The sequence below is a fragment of the Phascolarctos cinereus genome, unplaced genomic scaffold (assembly GCF_003287225.1).
Source record: "Phascolarctos cinereus isolate Bilbo 61053 unplaced genomic scaffold, phaCin_HiC Scaffold_1;HRSCAF=81, whole genome shotgun sequence".
Taxonomy (NCBI): domain Eukaryota; kingdom Metazoa; phylum Chordata; class Mammalia; order Diprotodontia; family Phascolarctidae; genus Phascolarctos; species Phascolarctos cinereus.
In genome coordinates, this window is record NW_027555514.1 from 70,182,808 (window position 1) to 70,204,931 (window position 22,124).

At 38.7% G+C, this 22,124-nt stretch overlaps 1 protein-coding gene across 8 annotated transcripts in view; it reads right to left on the minus strand.

The window, feature by feature from the left end:
• NRP1 (neuropilin 1) overlaps positions 1-22,124 on the minus strand; it is a 182,639-nt gene that overhangs the window by 92,088 nt on the left and 68,427 nt on the right. For all 8 annotated transcript variants that reach the window (XM_020990447.2, XM_078152238.1, XM_078152226.1 and 5 more), the window contains 3 exons: positions 17,250-17,431; positions 7,461-7,688; positions 71-226 (listed from right to left, as the gene is read on the minus strand). In XM_020990447.2, coding sequence (XP_020846106.1) covers positions 71-226; positions 7,461-7,688; positions 17,250-17,431 — 566 coding nt within the window. The remainder of the gene's footprint in view (positions 1-70; positions 227-7,460; positions 7,689-17,249; positions 17,432-22,124) is intronic.

The following is a 22,124-nucleotide window of genomic DNA, read 5'->3' on the forward strand; positions in this document are numbered from 1 at the left end:
CAGCAGGTGTGTGGGAAGGCATAACAGAGCATGTTTTCCACTGGGCTTTAGAAGATGAATAAACACTGACCTTCTGAGACACTGCTCTGCAAGACACTGTAGTTTGCAGAGAATCCTTCTTTTGCTATTGCACTGTCAGTATAAAAAGCCAGCGATAGGATGCCAGTTGAGGAACGGATGCGGCCCGGTGTTTTCTGTCCACAGTAACGCCCGATATGAGGACCAACTAGAAAGAAAGGAAGGGAAAACACACACACACGCACACAAAACAAAGCAGATGAGAGAACGACAGTTTGCAAAGATGAGTCCCAGCAGAACACAGAAGTGTTTTTCTAACCCAAATCATGCCTTCCCTAGTTAATTGGTTTGCAGTAAACATATTGGGCCAGGTTTGCAGGGAGGATTTAAAAGTGTGCTCCGAGGAGCAATGATGGCAAAACCGCATTCCCCAGTGAACAGGATTATTTTCAGAAGGAGAAATGGTCGGCTTGGTTCATTTGCAAAGAATGAGACTTGGGCAGCCAAGTGGTACCTCAGCATTCATCTCGCAGCTCCAACCCGTACACAACTTGCCCCTGGAAGCATTGGGGAGATGCGTCAAGCTGTGCACAACCATCAAACCCTCCTCCAATCCCGTCCAACGATTCCCTCTGTCCTAACAAAGGAAAATGGAGAAAGTGTCGATATCTTCAGACCCCCTAATAGCTTCAAGGGGGTTGCTCAAGGCGGGGAAAGCCTCAGCTTCTCTCCTTGCTGTATTCCTTCAGCAATCTTTTGTTTGGGAAAGCCTCACATGCACTTTGTAATGAACCATTTACTCCTCAGTGGCCCATCTGGAGACAAGTTAATATTTGCAACTCTTTAACAATGTATTTGGAGACTAGAGACACCAGGAATGGAATTCGAATAACAACTGGATATTCATATTGAGGGGAATATTACTTTCTCTAGGATTCCCGCCTCAGTTTCCTTGGAGAACATCACCTAAAACTCCTTAGCTTATATGTATGTTTTAGGCGAATCAAATAATCAAGAAATAATGGCAAACATGAATTTGACTGTGTAGCCTAGGGCTGTGGGAGATGATGGGAGGCAGGCAAGAAACCATGTACAAACTTAAACCAGTGGTTAGGACAGAGTCAAGTTGTTATTGAGTTTAAGTCAGTAATACCTTTATCCTGAAGTGCTTTTTACCAATTTTGGCAAATGGTCATTCTGACAATGCTGAAGTACCGTGGGTTTGGAAAGCTAATAATTTCTTTGGATAGGCCACTAGCAGTACTGAAAATGACTTCCCTGTTTTCACATCAGGAGTTCTTAACTTAGGGTCCATAAACCATGAAGAAATCCATGGATTGATTTCAGGGGGTCCATAACATGGAAGTAAAACATCATATCTTAATTTCAATACATATAGTTTCCTTTGTAAACCTATATATCTATTTTATGTATTCAAAAACATTCTTCTGAGAAATGAGTCATAGGCTTACCAGACTTCCAAAGGGGTTCCATGACTCGAAAATAGGTTAAGAACCCCTGCTACAGGTTTCTGTTGTACACGTAATGGAAGCCCATCCACCTGTTTATTCTGGCTTAGATGGATAATTTTGCATCACCTTTTTTTTTTTTAATCTGGAAAATACACAGTTCCCTGTTGCATTACTCAGGGATGTTGCCTTGTCTATGGATACTCTAGGTCACCAAGACTTTTCTATAAACTGGGCAAGCAAGTAATTAAAAGATATTAGTTGGATGGAGCACAGGATACAAATGATAAGTCCTTACCAACCATTCCTTATTGGCTGTTTCTATGGAGTTTGTGCATGAGTAGGATTACCACTTCTGCATTTTTTTAACCATTTCACTGTTTTTCTGCTATTGCAGAACATATTAGCAGAATTTTACTGCTTAAACTGGGTCTACTCAGGCATATCAGTTAGAAAAACAAAATGAAGTAAAACTGGGCTGAGAGCAGTCAAATAATCCATTGTATATATGTAATGTGTGTGTTTAAAGCAACCAGTAGAGCTAAGTGATGGTTATGACCAAATTAAACTCTTTCCTTTCCACTCTTCTATCCATTTTATAATTATAACCTTAGCAAAAGGAAGGCAAAATAAAATTTAAAATAATTTGCTTGGACAACTCAAAGGCATTATGCTGCTAACATTGGAAGGAAGTGTTACCCTATTTTATACATTTAAAAATGTTATTCCAAGAAGGGGTCTATAGGATTCACCGGACTGCCAAACGGGTCTTTAACATATTAAAATGGTAAAAAAATTTCTTTTATAAAACATGAAACAAACACTACTTCAGTCCTCCTCTCCTCCTTTCTCTGTTGTGCAACTATTAAGATTTTTTTTTCATTTCAATTGAATTCAACAAGCATTAATTAAAAATCTACAAGGTACCTGGCACTATGCTAGGCTGGAGATTAAAAAAAAGTAAACAAATAAGATAAAACAAAATATTGCTTGTCCTCAGGAAGCTTACTAGACCTTTTCTTGGGAAAAATGCTGAAACTGTTTACCATTTCCTTCTCCCGCTCATTTTCCAGATGAAGAAACTGAGGCAAACAGGATTAAGTGATTTGCCGTGAGTTGAAATCAGATCTTCCTGACTCCACGCCTGGTGTACTACCCTGTGACTTCATCTGTGTGGGAGTCAGCAACTAAGAGCAGTCTGAGGGTACTGAGAAATCAATTGGCTTGTCCCATGATTGCACAGCTAATGAAAGACAATTTTTGAACCCAAGATTTCTTGATGCCAAGACTGTCCCTCTCTCCGCTACACTAGTCTGACACTTGTTCCTTTATTAGACATCTATAAATGTGGCTTGCTCAGGCCATAAACTAGATCGTTTCCAGGAAAAGTATCCAAATAACTATTAATCCTTCTCTTGTCTAATTTATGAAATGGAAGGCTTTCTCATTTTTCCTTTATCTTTCATGTACTCTTATTCTGGCTTCATTATTCCCTCCTACCATGAAATATGTTATTTCTCTATGTGCGGAAATATCTGTGGATGGTTCTGCTCTTTTGGACAATGACCTCTGCTCACTATAATCACTGGTTTTACCAGGAATTATGAGTGACAAAGGGAAGCTGTGGCCTTTTTATTAGGGCAATTTAGTCCCATTCCGTCCCCCTTCCCCCACCCCCACTATTACCCAGTTCCTTAGGGGGAAAGGAACCTTTGAAATAGCAAACAGAAGAGAACTTTGTTTACTACAGACTCATAATTTAGGGAGTCTGCATGACTCACTGGCTTATAATTTTTAAGACATGCTTGGTAATTCTGCACTCTATCTTTTAGAATATTGCCCCCGGATAGCATTGTACCACTCTCCTTAGTAGCCCTCAAGATATGGGAGTGAAAAAGGCTTTTTTGAGTATGCTACAAAGAAGTATTGAATTTTCCTGTACAACAATGAGACCTTCGCCTAGCAAAGTAATGCAGTATTGATCTGGTGTGTATGGGGGGGGTAGCGGAGAGAGGGAGGATGACTTTTAGTCTTCTTGTGTATGTGACCGGTTGTATATTCAGGTGCTCAGAGCTGTTGGATTTTCTTTTTTGCTCACCTCAACTTTTGAGATAGCAACAAATTAGCAAAGTGTAGAATGATGTCATAAGTAATAAATTTTTTTTCTGGTTGTGTTATTCTAAAAACAGTGGAGTTGCGATTAAAGAAAAAAGAAATTGTGCTTCCAACTTTGTGATTACAAAGATACAAGTATAATGCAGAATTGTACCTAGAAAATTGTGCATGTAGCCAATGGCAAACTAGTAATTGGGGGGAAGTCATTAGATTAAAATGGCAGTATCTTATCAGTAAGAAAGTGTATGCCTCTCTGACTTTCTAATGATACTTACTACTGATTACAATGATTATTCATACCATTCTTTGTTTCTTCCTCATTTCCCCATTTATTATAATTCTGCCTTAATTTTCTTATATTGTATGAGACTTTATTCATCTTTTCAAAAATGATAATCATTTTTAATAAAGTACTTTGGATAAAGAAATATATATCTTTTAAAAGTACAATATATGCTATGTGTAATTTTTCATGAGTTAACTAACATGCATTTTATTAGAGAATTTCTGAAGTACAAAGAGTATTTCAGGGAGTACCTAAAATGATTTCCACACCTCCCCCCCTCCACTACTACCCCAGAAGGTCCAGGATTGAGAGCCATCCCAGTAGTTTCAAGAGCTTAGATTTAATACCAAATTATATATAAATAGATTCTATTCAGAGACCACATTACCAGAATCCACTATTAAAACATGTTTATAATCACTAGAAAGTAGATAACAATCAAAGATTTAAAACAACAACAACAAACAATAACAGACATACAATACAAATCGATGGCTGACTTTGTCTTTACTTACGTCAACAACTGAAACTAAGCATTCATTTTTGGTTCCATAATTTGGTGCAAATGCTTGCGGTATTGACCAGGGTAGCAATAACCCATGGCTCTCAAACCATGTGTAAACTTCCTTAAATTACTTCTGAGCTGATACTTCAGAATATATAGCACTCGGGGAAAAGTGGTAGACGGAGATGAAGAATTCATCATGGGCATGCTTCATATTCTAAGTTTTTAAGTAAACTGCTTTTCTTCAAAGCCAATGTAAATCAATGGGTCGCTTTCAATTACTTGGCCATTTAATTCAATGTTTATGATAAAATGCATCACAAAATCATTCAATGGCTAAAAGCCTTCAGCGCCTTCTGCTTGTTGTTTTTGGAAAGGATTTCAAAGATCCATAGCCATTTTACTGGCAGACGAATTGTATGCTTTTGAAATGCTATGACAAAAATGTGTCTAGTGCCATTGAAAAGCCCAGGAGAATCTAGTCTCTTGTTTGGGCCAAAAAATTAGCGAGACATTTTGCTGGAGCAGGCTAGACAAGGTCAGCTAAATATTAACAAATACATAAACACATTTATCATATTCCACCAGCCAGCTTACTCTGGGAATAAGTCAAACTTGCTAGACTTTTAAAGCATGGGTGAATAGCATGGCTGATAACTTGTATGGTTAATTGTTCCTCATTACAACTCAGTGATTTTCTAGAACCAGAAAATTACTGCTTTGAAAAACCCTTGACACTAATAACAATGTACTCCATTCTGAAAGTGTTCTAAATATGTTGGTTGATTGGACCTTCTTTTCACATGTCAGTTTAAATGAAAGTTCTAGAGGGGAAGGCTGAAAATTTGGGTTGTGCGCAAATAAACCCATTATTAAATGTTCCAGCTATTGTTATAATGTTGTTATCACATTGTTATCAGACTGTTTTCCTAATTGATGGATTGAATGCTGGGTAGTCAGTCAGCCCACTGTTTTGGCAATCTCATTACTTAATGAAGGAGTTTCAGTAAGATCATCATAACCCTATTTGTATGATTAAAAACCCTAAAGAGGGATTTAATGTTAACTCACCCATTTCATCTAATGACAACATAAGCTTTCACTAAATCTAATTTTCTCCCCAATTGTTTATACATTAAGAAACTTATGAAAATTGAACAGTAACCAACACTGATGATATTAATAGCGAGAAAAGGGACATGCAAGTTCTGTCATAATTTTGTCCATTATTCACTTACAAAGTGAATTGAAATAATCCTTTCTTTAACTGTAGTTGCTACCTATAAGTATGGTAAAAAAGGCATCAGAAACAAGGAGCTTAGATTATATGATTTCTAAGATTCCTACCAGCTGCAAAAAAAATCACAGGATTCTCTTAAATAGTTGGTTGAACATGGCCTATTCTCTGATTCTTAAGAACTGCCAAGTCACCCCATTTGGATGTATGACCTGTACTTTCTCCAGGGAAATATGGATGTTAAACCAGACTAAACATACCACTGTCAAAGCAGCTGAAACAAATTATTTGATATAATCTTCCCTGGCCAGAATTTGGGGGTGTGTGTGGAAGGTGTATTTTAGCCATTTACCTTCAAATTCCCAAAGATTAGAATGGAAAATGTTAACCTGGAAGATAAAGAAAATCATTGTATTTCCTATTTGAGTATCTGGTGACTCCTTCAGAAGAAGGTCAGGAGAGCTTAGCCCCCACAAGCAGCAGTTTCCTGATGCCTGAAGTTTGGAGCTCCTGAGGTAAAGGGGGTGCCCCAAATCAGGGGTTCTTATCCTATCTCCAGACTTAAAAATTTTGAAATTTTCTACCACATTTAAGTTTGGGAGACAATATCACCTTTGAAAAGAGCATGTGTGGTTGGTCAGTCATTTGACAGTGGGTGTAGGAGTGGGTGGGTGGGGGTGGGGGGATGGTTTTATGAGCTCAGGAACTCTAGATCTTTGTTCCAATTTTGCCACTAACTTGTTCTGTGACCTCAAACAAAGCATCTAACCTTTCTAGGCATCTCTTTCTTTTGTTCAGTGAGTGGATTGGCTCAGATCGGTCCCAAGCTTCCTTCACACAGTCTAAATCTGTGATTCTATAATGGATCTCTTTTTTAAGATAGCTCCAAAATACCAAATGACAGCTTGTATCTTGTGACATTTGAAAAAGGAATCTTTGGGAAGTCAGTGATAAAAAGAAAGGTCCCGTATTACACCTAAATATTTGTAGTAGCAATTTTTTGTAATAGTCAAGAAATGGGAACAAAGTAGATGCTTTATAGACTGAGGAATGGCAAAAAGAGTTGTGGCACATGAGGGTAATGGAATCTTATTCTGCTATGAGCAAGGATGAATTCAGAGAAGCATGGGAAGACAAACCGACTGATGCAAAATGAATTAAAAAGACTCGGGATAAAATGATATATGGCAGCAGTCACCAAGCTACAGCCTGAGGGATAAATCAGTGCAGCTGCCCCTTAGTTGTACAGCCCAAGCTAAGAATGGTTTTCATTTTAAAATACAATAAAACTTTATTTTAAAATGTAAAAACCATTCTTACCCCAGGCTGTCCAAAAGCCCATAGAAACCGTACAAAAAAAGGCAGCAGGTTTTAGTTGGTTGACCCTTGATGTATGATAATAAAGTAAATGGGGGAAAAAGCCAGTAACAACAAAACAATTGAAATGGAATACTGCAAAATTCTAATAACCAAGCTTGGCTCCAAAGAAGAGAAATGAGTAGGCATGCCCTTCTGTTTCTTTGCAGAGGCAAGTGATTATGGGTGATGAACACTAAATACAATGTCACTTATATAAGTCAGAACATAATGACTTTTTCCATATATTAGTAAGTTTTGCTGACCTTTTTTCTCTCTCATTTTTATTCTTTGTTATAAGGGGTTGCCCTTTAGAAGAGAAAGAAGGAAGTGTTGCATTAGGAAGTACAGGAAATAGAAAAAAAAGGATTAAACATATTTCAAAAATGAAAAAAAAAATTGAAAGAAAAAGTAATCTATTGCCCTCTGCCCAGGCCCTCCCTTCTCTGGGATGCTGCTTCTCCTTATTCTTACCATCAGGGAATCCATCCCAAATTTCCAGTCGGTCATATCGACAGAACATCCCCCCTGGAGGATTAGTGTCAGGCTCAAGGTCAAAGCTTTCAAATTCCAAGATAATCTCTGACATCTTTGGTGCAAAGATAATGTAAGTGCATTCAAGGCTGTTCGGATACTTTTCAGGGAATCCAGGGGACTTTATCACTCCAGTAGATGACGTATAGTTTCGAGAACATTCAGGACCTATACAGGCAAAAACAAAACAAAAAAGAGAAAGAAATGAAGTCCTAAACTATGAAAGAACCTACTATACTTGTATTCACTGTTTTAATCACTGATTCACTCAGCCCTTTCCTATTATTGATAGGTATGAAAATCATTGTGTTCAGCCCAGTTTTCCATTTCTGTGGATCAATTTGAAAACTTCTTCTGTCTTAGGAGAAAAAAAATGACAACTATAAAATCATGTGGGAACAATGAAAGCATAAGCTGCAGAAATCTCGACAGAGCCCTAGAGAAATAATTATAGCCCCTTCAAGCTTAAATCTTTAAATCTTCAGGTTGACAGCCATTTATTGGTGAAATAGAACATTTACAAAAGCGGGTGAGTGAATTCAGTAGAGGGAGTGCTGGTTTCAGATTCCTATACCAGCGACTGAGTAACTCTGCCAGATGTGACCTATGGCTCTTTGACAAACTAAATGTGAAAGGTAATTCGTACATGTACCCAGGGTGAGTGACTCATTCTGAGTGGTGTTGACACAGGTGTGCCAGTAAAGTGTGGCTGTTAGTGAAGGCATGATAAACTGTGATTACAGGCAATGTTGCTGAAGTTACCTAATATCAATGTTGACACACTAACCTTCCTGAAAGTATCAGTTCTAGTATATTCTGCTGCTCCAAAAAATGGTTGTTTATGGTGAGAAAGTTAGTGATGAGGGAAAAAAATACCTACAACATTTAGTTGGGCCTGACTGCTCAAATCATTTCAACTTTACAAACTGTCGTGGTTTAATATTTCAAGCACTGGTCAAGGACAGTACCAGAAAGCTAGTACTATTGTTGTGTGGTGACAATGGTAGTGATTAACATAATAATGATGATCACAGGTTCCTTCTCCTAAGGAAGAGACTTTGGAGGTCAAACAGTTCAATCCCTTCATTTTATAGAAGAGGAAACCGAGGGCTAAGGTAGGTGAAGTGATTTGTACTAGGTCATAAGGTCGGCAATAGAGTTAGAATTTGAACTGAGGTCTTTGGTCCAAATCCAAGGGGTCTTTTCACTGCAATACATGGTCTTACCTAGGGTGCTTCCCCCATCTGATTAATTCATTTGTGCTCTATCCACAAAGAGGAGAGAGCTACCTGAATACTTGAAAAATGTACCTATCTAAATGGCCATGTGAGGATGCATGCTTTTCCATGTGTTTTTCCTCCCTCACACACTTCAAAAGATTCATTTTAAGAATCCCTATGTGCCTATGAAATGCTAGGACTGTCTTAATCTTACAAGAACAAATTTTGTGGCACTCAGCTCCATAGTTCACCCTATATGCACGAGAGATGCTAGGACTGTCTTAATATTGCAGGAACAATTTTGGGGAGCTCAGCCCTATGGTTCACCCTATGTGCATGTGAAATGCCAGGATCATTTTAATATTATGAGAACAAATTTTGGGGAGATCAGCTTCATGTTTCATTTTCCAGGGCAGAGAGATATACAAGTTTATCCATCAATATCTCCCTGAGCAAGTTCTAAAGACAATAATTTAAAAAAAAAAAGTAGTTTGAGGGAAATATTCTTGACTAGATAGTTCTCAAAATAAATTGCCAAGAAATCAAAAGGTAACATTAGTCATCAGGGCAAGTTAATTTTATTTCCATTTAATTCAATTAAACAAAGTTTCATCAAGTTCCTACTACATATAAGATACCATATGATGTAAACCCTGTTTTCAAAATAAAGAATGGCAGGTACCCAGGTTGCTGGGATACAAGAGAGAGTGAAATTGGTACAAAGAAAAGATACAGGTAAATGCACAAAAAGCTGGGCAGCTAGGTAGTATAGTGGATAGAGTGCTGGGCCTGCAGTCAGGAAGACTCATTTTCCTGAATTCAAATCTGGCCTCTCACACTTTGTACAGGCTGTGTGACAGTGGACAATTAATTTACTAATTAATTAATTAATTAATTGCGTAACCCTGGGCCACATAATTCTGCTTGCCTCAATTTCCTCATCCATAAAATGAACTGAAGAAGGAAATGGCAAACCACTCTAATATCTTTGCCAAGAAAATCCCAAATGGGGTCACAAAGAGTAAACACTATTGAACAACAACAAATGCACAAAAAACTTGAGAGAGAGTTCACTTTCAGTTGTTGGGGAGAATTTAGTGAGGAGGCCACTAAACTGAGCCTGGAAAGAAGGGAGAAACCTCATTAGCTGGAGATAAAGAATGGGGAGGGATCTATCTGAGACATGAGAGATAACACAAGTAAGCTTAGAGGAAAGGGTGAGAATAAGGGACAGAGAATAGCCCTATTTGGCTGTGAACTACAGTACTTTGTTGTTCAGTTGTTTCAGTCGTGTCAACTCTTTGTGACACAATTTGTGTGGTGAAGCTGAATTTGATTGGAGAGTTTGAGATGGGGCCGTTTTTTATCTCTGTGTATCGCATATTTTGGCTAAATTTCAGCACAGAGAACATTTGGAAGTCTTTTTGAAAAGGTTGATTTCCTTCTTTCCTCCCTTCCTCCCTCCCTCTCCTTCCTCCCTTCCTCCCTCCCTCTCCTTCCTCCCTTCCTCCCTCCCTCCCTCCTCCCTTCCTCCCTTCCTTCCTTCCTTCCTTCCTTCCTTCCTTCCTTCCTTCCTTCCTTCCTTCCTTCCTTCCTTCCTTCCTTCCTTCCTTCCTTCCTTCCTTCCTTCCCTGGACTCCTCTACCTTGCCCTGACTGAAAGGGCAGTGGCCAATACTGTTTGACATGGAAGCTATGACTTGCTCTGTTTTTCAATTGGGGCTGGTTTGCACCTCCTTCAGTAGACTGGTGGTCCTTCCCTGCTGGAAGCTCACCATATTGGTTCCAGACTTAGCTCAGAGACTTGATTGGCTTTAGCCCTACTGTAACTCAGAACTCCTGAACTCGTGACCCATCAGCCTTAACCTACCCAGCAGCATGGACCACAGGTGTGCTCATTCTTTCTTTTGTAAACTTATTTTTTTTCCTGTTAGTTATATTTCAAGAATCAGGGAAGAGACAAGACTAACGTTCATGGAATAGGACCAATGAACTTGGGAAATTTAAAGGGGAAGGGAGGATATTCCGGTTTGGGACACATTGAGGTTGAGATGTCAGTGGGATTCCAATTTGTTCCAATGTAGTTTGCCAACCAATTTTTTAAATTACTCTGGTGGTCTCTCAGCTGAAAAGGAACTAGAAGGGTTTGCGTCATTAACCCATAAATGAAAAGAAAGGTGGTAGCCTTTTAAAACTGTTTATTTCCAGGATGTAAAACTCACTAGAGCTGAGCTCCAGTCAGTGTGGTCAGGTCCTCATGAGGCAATACAAAAGGAAAGAGTCATGTTGCTAACTGTAGCCAAGTAATGAATGTAAAGTCAGCTTTATTTTCCCCCCACTCCGCCAAATTGCTTAGGTGATAGACACTAAAGGGGCTGAGGGACCACAAGGCAGTTCACTGTGAAGCACTAACACAGATGGTTTTGTGTAATCTCTAGGCTGTTCTCCATTTTGTTATGCTACATACCTTGGGGAAAATACATTGATATATCTAAGGACATTAGGGTACTATCTGAAGGTGGAGATTTGGTAGTACAAAGGAACTTCAATCCTTGCTCTGACACGTAGCAACTGTGTAATCTTGGGTAAGCTCCTGAGCCTTAATTTTCTCATCTGTAAAATGGGGATGACAATGCTAGCACTAGCATTACCTATATCATAGTTAAACGAACAAACTAGCAACATTAGTTGCATAGCATTCTAGGGATGGTAGCTATCATTTACATTATAATCTTGACTTTAGTTGCAGCAGCGCCTTTTATGACAATTGGATTGGTTGTTTTATCTTTATGGATCTCATTTTTCACTTCTGTTGAATTTGATGATACCTAAAATCTCTTCCAACTCTCTCTCAGATACTGTGGTTCTCAGCTTAATCCATAATCTGACAAAACTAGTTTTGACACCTTTTTTCATGCAATAAATTTGCAAAGAGAGCACTAGCCTTGAAATCAGAAGGAAGCGTGTCCAAATTTTGCCTGGGACATAGAACAAATGTGTGGTCATAAGTGGGCAAGTGGCTCAAATACTCAATGCTCTGGGGAACTTCCTAAGAGTGTAAGTTATGGAAGATGTACCCCTAGGCATCAATGGACGGCATTTCTACATGAATGAAATCACACATCTGAACCCAAAATAAAAAGGCTTCATAAAATAGACTACACCAAAGAGATTACTAAAACAGATCTGTGGTAGGTAATTGGTTAAAAAGAAAACCGCTAAAGGAACCTTAGTAGTGATTAGGAACAGACAGATTTAGCAACTCGTGTGTGTGTGTGGTGTGTGTGTGTGTGTGTGTGTGTGTGTGTGTGTGTGTATGTGGGGGGCGGGGAGAAGGAGGGGAAGAGAGAGGAGACAGAAAGAGAAAGTAAATGAGAGAAACAGAAAGCCAGCAACTACTTTGACACAGGACTTAAAAGGATTTTTAGGCCAATGAGCATTTTTGCAGATCCTTTGTTAGCCTGGATGTATATGGAGCACATACAAAAACTCCATGTTTAATTGTTGTGGACACAAGTAGAAATTTTATGCATCAATACATAGCTCCTAAGATCCCCTAGAATTCTCTTGAGTCCCACAAGACACACTTCTCTGACATAGACTGTAGATTATTCAGGTCATTGGTCTGGATATATCAGGTTGAAAGGTCTTCTCAAATCCACATTCAGACTGGGAAGTTCACATTGGGTGGAGGGGAGTGAACACAATAAAGCTGTGTGCTCAGGGGTAGCAGTGGGACAAGGACTGAAAGCCCGATGAGCAGGGAAACATCTTGAGAAGAGTAGGAAGTGTTAATGGTTCCCAGCAAAATGAAAGTGTCCAGTGGTACTGTCCCTGAAGCCACAGGGGACAAAATGGCCTGATTTTCTTAAGAACCAGAGTTTAATACTTGTAAATCTCAGGGCCAACAGGTGTGACTAATTTCATGGTTGTATTATATTATGATTAAGGTGATTCACAGAAGCAAAGTGTTTTCAACAGTACAGATTCATGCAAGCATGATAAGATCATTTAACTACTGTTGAAAAAAATTATAGGGGCAGCTAGGTGGCTCAGTGGATAGAGCTCCGACCTTGGAGTCAGGAGGACCTAAGTTCAAATCTAACCTCAGACACTTGACACTTACTAGCTGTGTGACCCTGGGCAAGTCACTTAACTCCATTGCCTAGCCAAAAAGCAAAAAAAAAAAAAAAAGAGGCAAAAAAATTATGTAAGCATGTGTATGTGAAGATGCATTTCTTTGAAGTCAATAAGTATTTATTGAGTGACTACAATGCAGAGAGAGTTCTATGTAGACACATAAGAAATAGATGCTGTGATGCTTGTCTTTGGACTATTTATTGCAATACAGTGTCCCTGATAGAATGGAGATCCTTTGAGGGCAGAGACTGTTTCACTTTGTCATTGTTATCCCAGCACCTAGCACAGTATATGATGTAGTGGGCATTGAATAAGTGTTTCTTGATTGTCTGATTCCTATATGAAACAACTTGAATTCATTAACCAGCAACGTATTAATAGGTGGGGGAAAAAAGAGTGGAAACTAAATGCATGTGTTTTTGGTTTGTTGAACTGTCACTTAGCTGACCACACTGAGAAGATGAATATTTTTAAAAAGTGATGATCATGAGGTCATTAATCTAGGAAGAAAAGTAAATCTGGGACCAGATTTTGAAAGAGGTGAGTGACATGAATTGGTAGGTGGGGCCTGGAGGGATTATTTTCAATGCAGAGGTATAAAGCTGTCCAGAAAGTTGAATTCTAGGACAGGTGAGCTTAGCTTCACCCCTAGATTGTAAGAGCTATGGAGAATTAAGATTTCTATTAGCCAAAGGTCTTCCATATTCATGATAATTATGGAGTTTTTCTCCAGTATTTACTCTATGATGTGAAACAAGGATTTACCTGCAGATGAAGACCCTTCTATATTGAAAAGAAGAAATTGGAGAGGTGTAGGGGACTGGTTAATGGTGTGATCTGAGTTATAAAAAGTAAGCTGACCATTAGGCATTAGGCAATTGACACCTACTATTGGTTTTGAAGTTGGAAAGCTACCTCATGATTGTTCTAAGAGTTTAGCAGGATCTAGATGTAGCAATCAAATTATGAAGTGGTAATGACTTTGGAAGTGATAATGGGAGGAACAGATCTTTTAGATCTACAGGATGCAGATGGACATAAAGGACAGGGGATTCAGCGATGAGTCAAAGATTACTATGTGTAGATGTAGTCAAAGAATAAAATGTTGGACATGGAGTTAGAGAGACCTGAGTTTGAATCCTGCCTCAGAAACTAGCTTTGTGATCCTAGCAATTCACTTAGCATCTGTCTGCCTCAGTTTCCTCATCTGTAAAATGGAGATTATAATCACATCTACCTCTTAGGATTATTGTTAGGATAAAATGAGTTAATATTTGCAAAACATATTGCAAACCTATATAAATTAAAGCTCTACATAAATGCTAGCAATTATTGTTGTTGTAATTCCAAGGTTTCAAGGAAAAGGGCTGGCAGAATGATGGGGACACTTAAAATAATAGGGGATCTAGAAAAGAGAGTTTGTTTGGGAGGAAGGGCAAGAGGTTCTATAAGTCATGGCCACATACTTATGTCTCTTATCTCTTTCAATCAACTTTGAAAAAATACTGATTGGAAAAGAAAAGTAATTCTTTACACTCTTTTTGGGATATTACTTCTTTGATAAAAGCACGTGTATCTGTGTGGATAGAAAGACAGACGGACAGGCTAGTTCATTAAAAAGTTCAATATAGGTCTTGACACTTAAGAATGACTATAAATGGAGCCTTGGTTAAGCATGTTATTATGAATGTGACTTTCTATGTGTGTTAAAAATGAAAGCATATCTAGTATAGTGGGAAGAATAATGGATTAGGAGTTGAAGGGCCTGGGTCTGAATCCCTGCTCTGCTGCTTTCTCCATATGTAATCTTGGACAAATCAGCTTTGGCTCTCTTGGTCTCAGCTGCTCATCTGTAAGAAAGGAGGCTGGAGAAGTTGACCTCTAGTCTCTTCTCTCTTTTAACCTCTGAGTCTATGATCTCAAATGGCCCTCCTATCTCTGACAGTCTGTGATCCACTCATCTATGATTTTGTAAGTTCTAGAGTCATCAGATCTAGTCACCAGTTGTTAAGCACTTGTGTGCCTGGTGCTGTGCTAAACTCTGGGATTATAGAGAAAGGTAAGAAACAGTGGTTGGGTCCTCAAGGAGTTCTCATTCTAATAAGGGATACTACAAGTAAAACAACTAGTTACATAAAAGTTACATACAGAATAGATAGAAAGCAGTATGAGAAGGAAAAGCACTAGCTGCTGGTTGGACCTGGCAAGGCCTGGTGGAGTAGGTGGTATTTAAGCTGTGTTTTGGAATTGGACCAGCATTCTTTGAAGTCCAAGAAAGTCTCATTGTCTCAGCTGAAGGGCTCTTAATGAGCTCTTCAATTAACTACTTGGTTTGCTCAGAACTCCACTCTGCTCAAGATCAAAGGTATCAAATTCACCTGCAGGAACCAGATGAAAATGTTTAACAAAATAAAGAAAATACAATACAACAAAGATAATGTTAATTTGTGGTTTTCTAATTTAATATGTAGCCACAGATTCATTTCTATTTTTGATATCAATGCTCCAGACTAAAAAAAAAATCTCTCCATGTTCACATCCAGTGAATTAACATTTTAGTTCTTTTATACATTGCTCACCCAACAGAATGGGACCATGACATAAAATATTAATCTACTGAAATGTAAATATGACAACCACTTTTAAAATTGATGTCATTTTTACAAATTCTAAGGCAATGATACAATTATCTTTAAAGTATTGATTATGGGCAAGATGAGAGGCAATGTGATAAAGTAGATAGTGGGCTGGCCTGGGAAATAGGAAGTCCTATCTTTGTCACACATTGGCTCTATGACCATGAACATGGTATGTAACTTCACAGTGCCCCAGAAAACTCTATAAGGGTATAAGTTGTGGATGAATTTGTAATTTGTTGTCATGAAGAACTTTCCCCACCAGGAGTGTACTCCGCAAAGGTCACAACAACAACAATGATGATGGTGATGATGATGACAAAAAGATGCAAGGTACTGTGATACACTCTCAGGATGCAAGAAAATAATGACACTGCTGTCAAGCAGCTTATGGTCAAATAGAGCAATATGATGTGGAGAAGTAAGTGTAATGCAAAGCACAATATAAAGGGGCAAAGAAAGTGCTCTGGGGATATTTTAGGAGGAAAAGATTGCTTCCAACTGGGGAATCCAGGGTGACTTCATTGAAGAGGCGCCAGCCAAGCTGGGCCCTAAAGAAATGTCAGGCTGTTAGAAGATGGAGATGAGGAAGCCAGGCAGGAGGGAGGGTCTGTGGGAATGCAAGGTAGCCAGGACAGGGCTTCCAGAGGTTCAGGAATATCTAATAACCCAGTCTGGCTTATGATGCATGAAAGAGTAAATGTCAAATAAGATTGGGAAGGTAGGCTGTGGAGAGCCTTAATACCCCTACTAAGGGGTTCGTAGCTTATCCTACAGTCAATTGGGAGTCACTGAAGCCTGCTTCCTTTTCCCATGCTTATGCAAACCCTGGCCTTGGTTCACTCTTTTGTGTGAGAAAGCCAGCTTCAGAAAGCTAAGACCAGAGGAGGAACCACTGTATTTAATATGTGTGAGGAACCTAAAGGCTGTAATGAGTATAATGTGAGGTGTTTTGCAGGTAAAGTTACATTTTAAAAAATTAATTAATTTGCCTAATGCTCCCACTGGGAATTGAAGCATATGATGAACCAGACTTTTCTCTGTTACCTCACAAAGCCTCCTCACTGTTGCATCCTAATAAAAGGTTTAGCAAATGATTAGAGTGGTGACCTATTCCTGTTCCCAAAGGAAATAGCATTTCCCACTATTCCTACACTCTCCAAGAGGTTATTTTAATAGCCTGGGTAAACAGAGATCTAGTGTTTCTCCCACCAGTATGGAAACTACCATAGCATGGAGGTGGCTTTCTGAGGACCAGACATTCTTGAATATAGTAGCTAGGAAAAAGAGAGAGGTGGGGGGTAGGGGCTGGTGCAGGCCCTTTAGGAGGAACAGAACTTCTATGAATTCAAGGTGGGAAGGGGCTAATCCTGTTTTCAAAGGGGACTTTTTGGCTGCTCAAAGGATCAAAGAACCAGATTCTGAGCATGGCTTAACTCTTTTATTTTCTTTAAAGAAAGAGAAAAGTAAAAAGAAATGCTTTTTAATACAGTTTTGCCAAAGCACATTCACTTGGCTGGTCACAGCATCTGAATAACATCGTCTTGATCTGTTCCCTTGCCAGACGTGGGGTGTGTGAGTGTGTGTGTGTGTGTGTGTGTGTGTGTGTGTGTGTGTGTGTGTTTAAAGTACTCTCAATCCTTTGCTTCACTTTCATAAATTATTAAAACCAACTCTTGTTAAATGGGAAAAAAGACACAGACTAAGGTCTGTCATTATCCTTTGTTCACTTACCTCTCTTGAAAATTTCATAGCGTATGGAAAATCCAGCGCCGTGTGTCTCGTAGTCAGAGACAAACTTGATAAACAGGAATGGCCCTGAAGACACCACGGGAGGAGGAGCTATCTTGCCACAGAACTTGCCCCATAAACGTCCACTTGCACTATCTCCATCAATGACTTCAACATAGTCATACCTAATGGACAAACACAGGAGGAAAACATTAAGTGAAATAAGAAGTGTTTCATTTCTACGAATTCTGAGCTTCAAATGAGCCAGTGTAGATTGATGGGGGGTGGGGATGGGTGGGGATGCTCCCCACATCCATGACTCTACCACACAGTGAAATCCAGAAAAATGAAATAATTAAAATGGACTACATCATGTCTGTAGACATCATCTGGCAAAGCAGGACTAGTAGGAAGAATGGTGTCCATTATACTGGCAGACAATGTCAGCTAAAGTAACCAATTAACAAGAAAAAGGAAATCTCATGAGCACAATTCTGTATTATTAAATTGTGTTTCTTTGTCTATGGTAGTGGTGTCAATACATAATGCTGTGCATTCTTTTCAAACTGTGAAGTTCTTTTATGAATTCAAAATGTCCCTGGCTAGAGCTCTCTATGAACAATACTTTGATTTCTGTGAACTAGCCTCTAAAACATATGGCCACAGAATAATAAATGAATTCTTACCCATTTAACTCAGTTCACAGTTCCACCACACTCCAGACTACTCAGGAAAAAAAAAATAACAACAAACCAAACCACCCTGTCAATATCTACATTCACAGATTACCTTCTTGAAAGCCAGACTTGGATCATAGAAGTTACATTTTCCCCCAACTTTTGTTTTAAAAAAGAGAAAGAAATAGAATTTATCTTGTAATAATCAACTTGATTTGCTTGGAAAAATACACTTATTTGAAAGAAGGGAATAAAAAATGCCCAGGGATGAGATTTAAAATAGAGGTAGTAATAATATTCTAGTGACGTGATTAAAGAAACAACACAGTGAAATTCTACTACAAAGTTTGTGTTAAAAGGACAGAACATTTCTTAGCCCTATAAGCAGATAACTCACCCTTAATAAACTAGTCCTTTCCTCATCCTCAACCCCTACTTCAAGATATGAAGGGAATGACGCCAAAAGTTTCATTTATCTGGTTATATCTATATCTAGGCACATTAATTGCTTCTCTCTCTTATCTTAAAGATATTTATTACCATGTAGAAGTCAGACAATCTAATTTGTGTTGTTTTTCTTCTAAAATTGGCATTAAAATGTTATTATCCATTCATTTTAGAGCTTTATTTTACTTCTATGTTTAACTTGTTTCAAAAATTATGGGATATTTTAATTTCAGGAACAGTTTGAAATAGCAGTAACATAAACTATATCTGACAATTTTTAAGGGATCAAAGGGTAAAAAAAATAATTCTTCGAGATGACCAATGTCATCTTTAACGACCCTTTTTTAAGCTATCTTGGGCATATTACTTATGTTTACATAAAGTCTCATGAGACAATTGCAAAGATGATATCACTAGTTAAAGTGGAAAGCTTAAGGCCCTTTAAATTAAAAATGACATTACCTCATCAGTAAAAATTGCATGCCAGCTTTGGTGTATATCAGGGAGAAAATAAAGCTGACATTGATAGAACTCTAAGCATTAACATATGTGAGTTACTGCATTAACTGCATTTCCTCTGGCGCATCCAATGTTTCTAGTGACTTGGCCAGCATTGCTGTCCCATTTCAAAGCTAGGGAATGAGGAATTGTTCATTTCTCAATATTTTGGGATTACTTTGCTTGTTAAAAGAAGAGGAAGGAGTGTAAGAGGAGGAGGAGGAGGAAGAAAGCATTATATTTCAAAGTTCTGAACCAACCTTTTACATTCAAAGAGAGGGCAGCTGAAATGAGCGCCATCTCCTATTCATTCAAACCAAATAAATTGGCATTTGATGGAGAACTCCCTTTTATCTCTGTTTCCTCTTTGACAGGACAGGTCTGCTTGTTTTGCTCCACAATTTCTTATAATTTAGCTGTGATTTGGCCTGTTTACTGTCTGAACTAGCTACTGTGCATCTAGGCTTTGTCATATAGGCTTTATGCTTGAATCTTGATGTGATCTGAATATTAAGTGGTTGTGTCTTGGTGCATTTTGCCTTTGAGACAGAAACCAAGTGAGATGGGGCAATATTCTGAAGAGCTAAGGACATTTTGGAAGGAAGTCTTTTCTTTCAGGTAAAATAATATCTTCTATTTCAAAGGCCCAGTTGTGGTACTGGAGATTTTAAAGAGAGAGAGAGCTTAAATCGACATGGCAGCCAATAGTAACCCCCAGGCTCTCCACTTGGCAATACCAAAAGTCATTAAAGTGAATAGAGAGAGATTAGGCTTCCTCCACAGTAAGAGATGAGTCTTGTTGAATTTTCAAGTACCACAAGTTCACACGCAGAAATAAAATTATTGGAATGTGAGTGATGCCTCATCTTTGGAAAACGGAAATGCAACTGTCATTCTAGCAACACTCCTTCAAAGTACCGTGAAACAGAGGCCAGAGAAGAGTTTCACCAATAACAGCTTTTGTAAATAGTCAGGCAAGTGTACCATCACAACTTGTCAATTACATCATTGCCAGTGAAGTTAAGAAAGCAGGCTCGCATCTCCCTCTGGAGTTGATACCGGCTCCACTCCATAAGCTTGTCAGTGACAAATGCAGTGCCAGGAATGTAAGTGTTGTGCCAGCAACCTTCTCTGGAGACAAAATGTGTCACTGCAGCAACGCACCCAGGCTGCCTTGGCCTCGGGCCCAGGATACTGAGTTTGCAAATTTGGATCTCCCAGCCGGCCTGCATTGCTCGGTTACTGCTACCAGTGTATGACAAGCACTGCTTTTCTTGGGATGACAAGAATTCCATAGTGGGAACAGCGAAGGTAGAAATGGAATCACTTGTCTGAACCTCAGTCTAACCTCACTGCCCTAGGTGCGCTGTGTGTTTCTGTTAGCTCTTTAATGGGGAGCAGTTCTTTTGCAAATGGATGCAAGTTCTATAATCCGGATGATACAGATGAGTTACCAGTCAACATTGATGAAGTTTTCAGAGCAAGACACTTTCAACCTCCACCAATGAAATCAAAACAAAATAACACAAAAAGAAAAGCATGAGGTACTATGGTAGGTTCTAGGGATTTAAAAAAAAATGGTGGTCCCTGCCTTCCAGCAGCTTTCATTCTAATAGGGAAATATGACATGTCTACAAATAAGGATAGTATGATATAAAATATGATCTTTTTGTCTAGAGGAAATCTAGAAAAAGTCCTGTAGGAAAATTTCAGGAGAGGGAGATCACTTTCACCTGGAGAATCAAGGGAGACTTCATTGAAGAGACTGTATAATTTAGGATTTTAGAAGATCTGAAAAATCTGGCTAATGGAAGCAGTAGTAGGCCACAAAGCAGACTCAACTTCATTTGGAGCACAGAGTGTTAAATAGGTACTGGCTTTCTTAGAAAGAAAGATTCCATCACTGATAACTGGACAGTGCATCTAGCACATTACTGACCATAGCATTCCTCAAATAGCTTGGAAGCTATGTCCTTTGGTTCTGGGGCAAATGGAAAGACAGCATTACTGGCGTCTGGGTGCACCCTTAAATGTCCCATGCTGAGTATAAACAGAATTCAAAGATAATTGGTATTTTTAGGTAAGTCTTTATCCTCACTTATATTTTGTTTTTGTAATAGATTTTATATAAGATTTTGGCCTAACTATATACACAGGAAAAAAACCAGACCAGATGAAATCAACCAGATGAAGAATGCCTATTCAGATTATGATATGCAATTAGATGGACAACCTATAGAGTTCATCTTTATATATCTATGTCTGATCTATTGTTCAGTTGTTTTCAATTATGTCCGACTCTTTGTGACCCCACTGGGGGTTTTCTGGACAAAGATACTGGAGTAGTTTGCCATTTCCTTCTCCAGCTCATTTTGCAGATAAGAAAACTGAGGCAAATGGGGTTAAATGACTTGACCAGGCTCACATAGTAAGTGGTTGAGGTCAGATTTAAACTCAGGAAGACTAGTATTCCTGACTTTAGGCCTGGCAATTTATCCGCTGCACCGTCTAGCTGCCTAGATCTGTGTCCGTATCAATAGAGGTGATCTAATATACACGATATCTATATATCAAGTATATATGTATATAACATCTAGACATTGCAAACTGACACGTTGGGTCCAGAATTAAACAAGAGAGGAGCAGGATGGATTGTCTTTTGGAAACTGCAAAGTACCTATACAAATTCCAAACTTCTTCCTGACACAGTCCCATTAAAAAACAAAAAAAAACCCCAAAGATTCTGACCTACCACTGTTGTTGTATACCTGTGAGTCACTGGAAACTGTAGTCTCCAGAGATCTAAAAGTAAGTATTACTGAGCGAACTTGTTTATTGTTGTTGTTCGTCCTTCGTTCTCAAAGAGGACTGCTGATAGCAGCAGGATGATGGAGAGGCAAACGGTGGATATGAGTGGGCTTACTCATTCATATCAAGTAAGGAGATAAGTGTAAAGGATTCATCAAAATACATATCATCAAAAAAGAAGATGGATTAGTAATGTGGTGAGAGTGGAAAGTAAATGATAGGAAGCCCAAGCCTTCCCAATATTGGAAAATAAAAGGGAGGAAGGTCTATAACTTGGTAGATGAATCCCTCTGGTGCACTTATGTGAGGATATGGACAAAAGTAGTACCGGATGGTGAGGAATGAATGGGCTGTAATCTTCATTGATGGAAAAAAATGTACAAATCAATGAGGTCACAGATCCAATTGAGTATGTTTGTGATTTAAAAGCTTCCCCTCTTCACTGAAT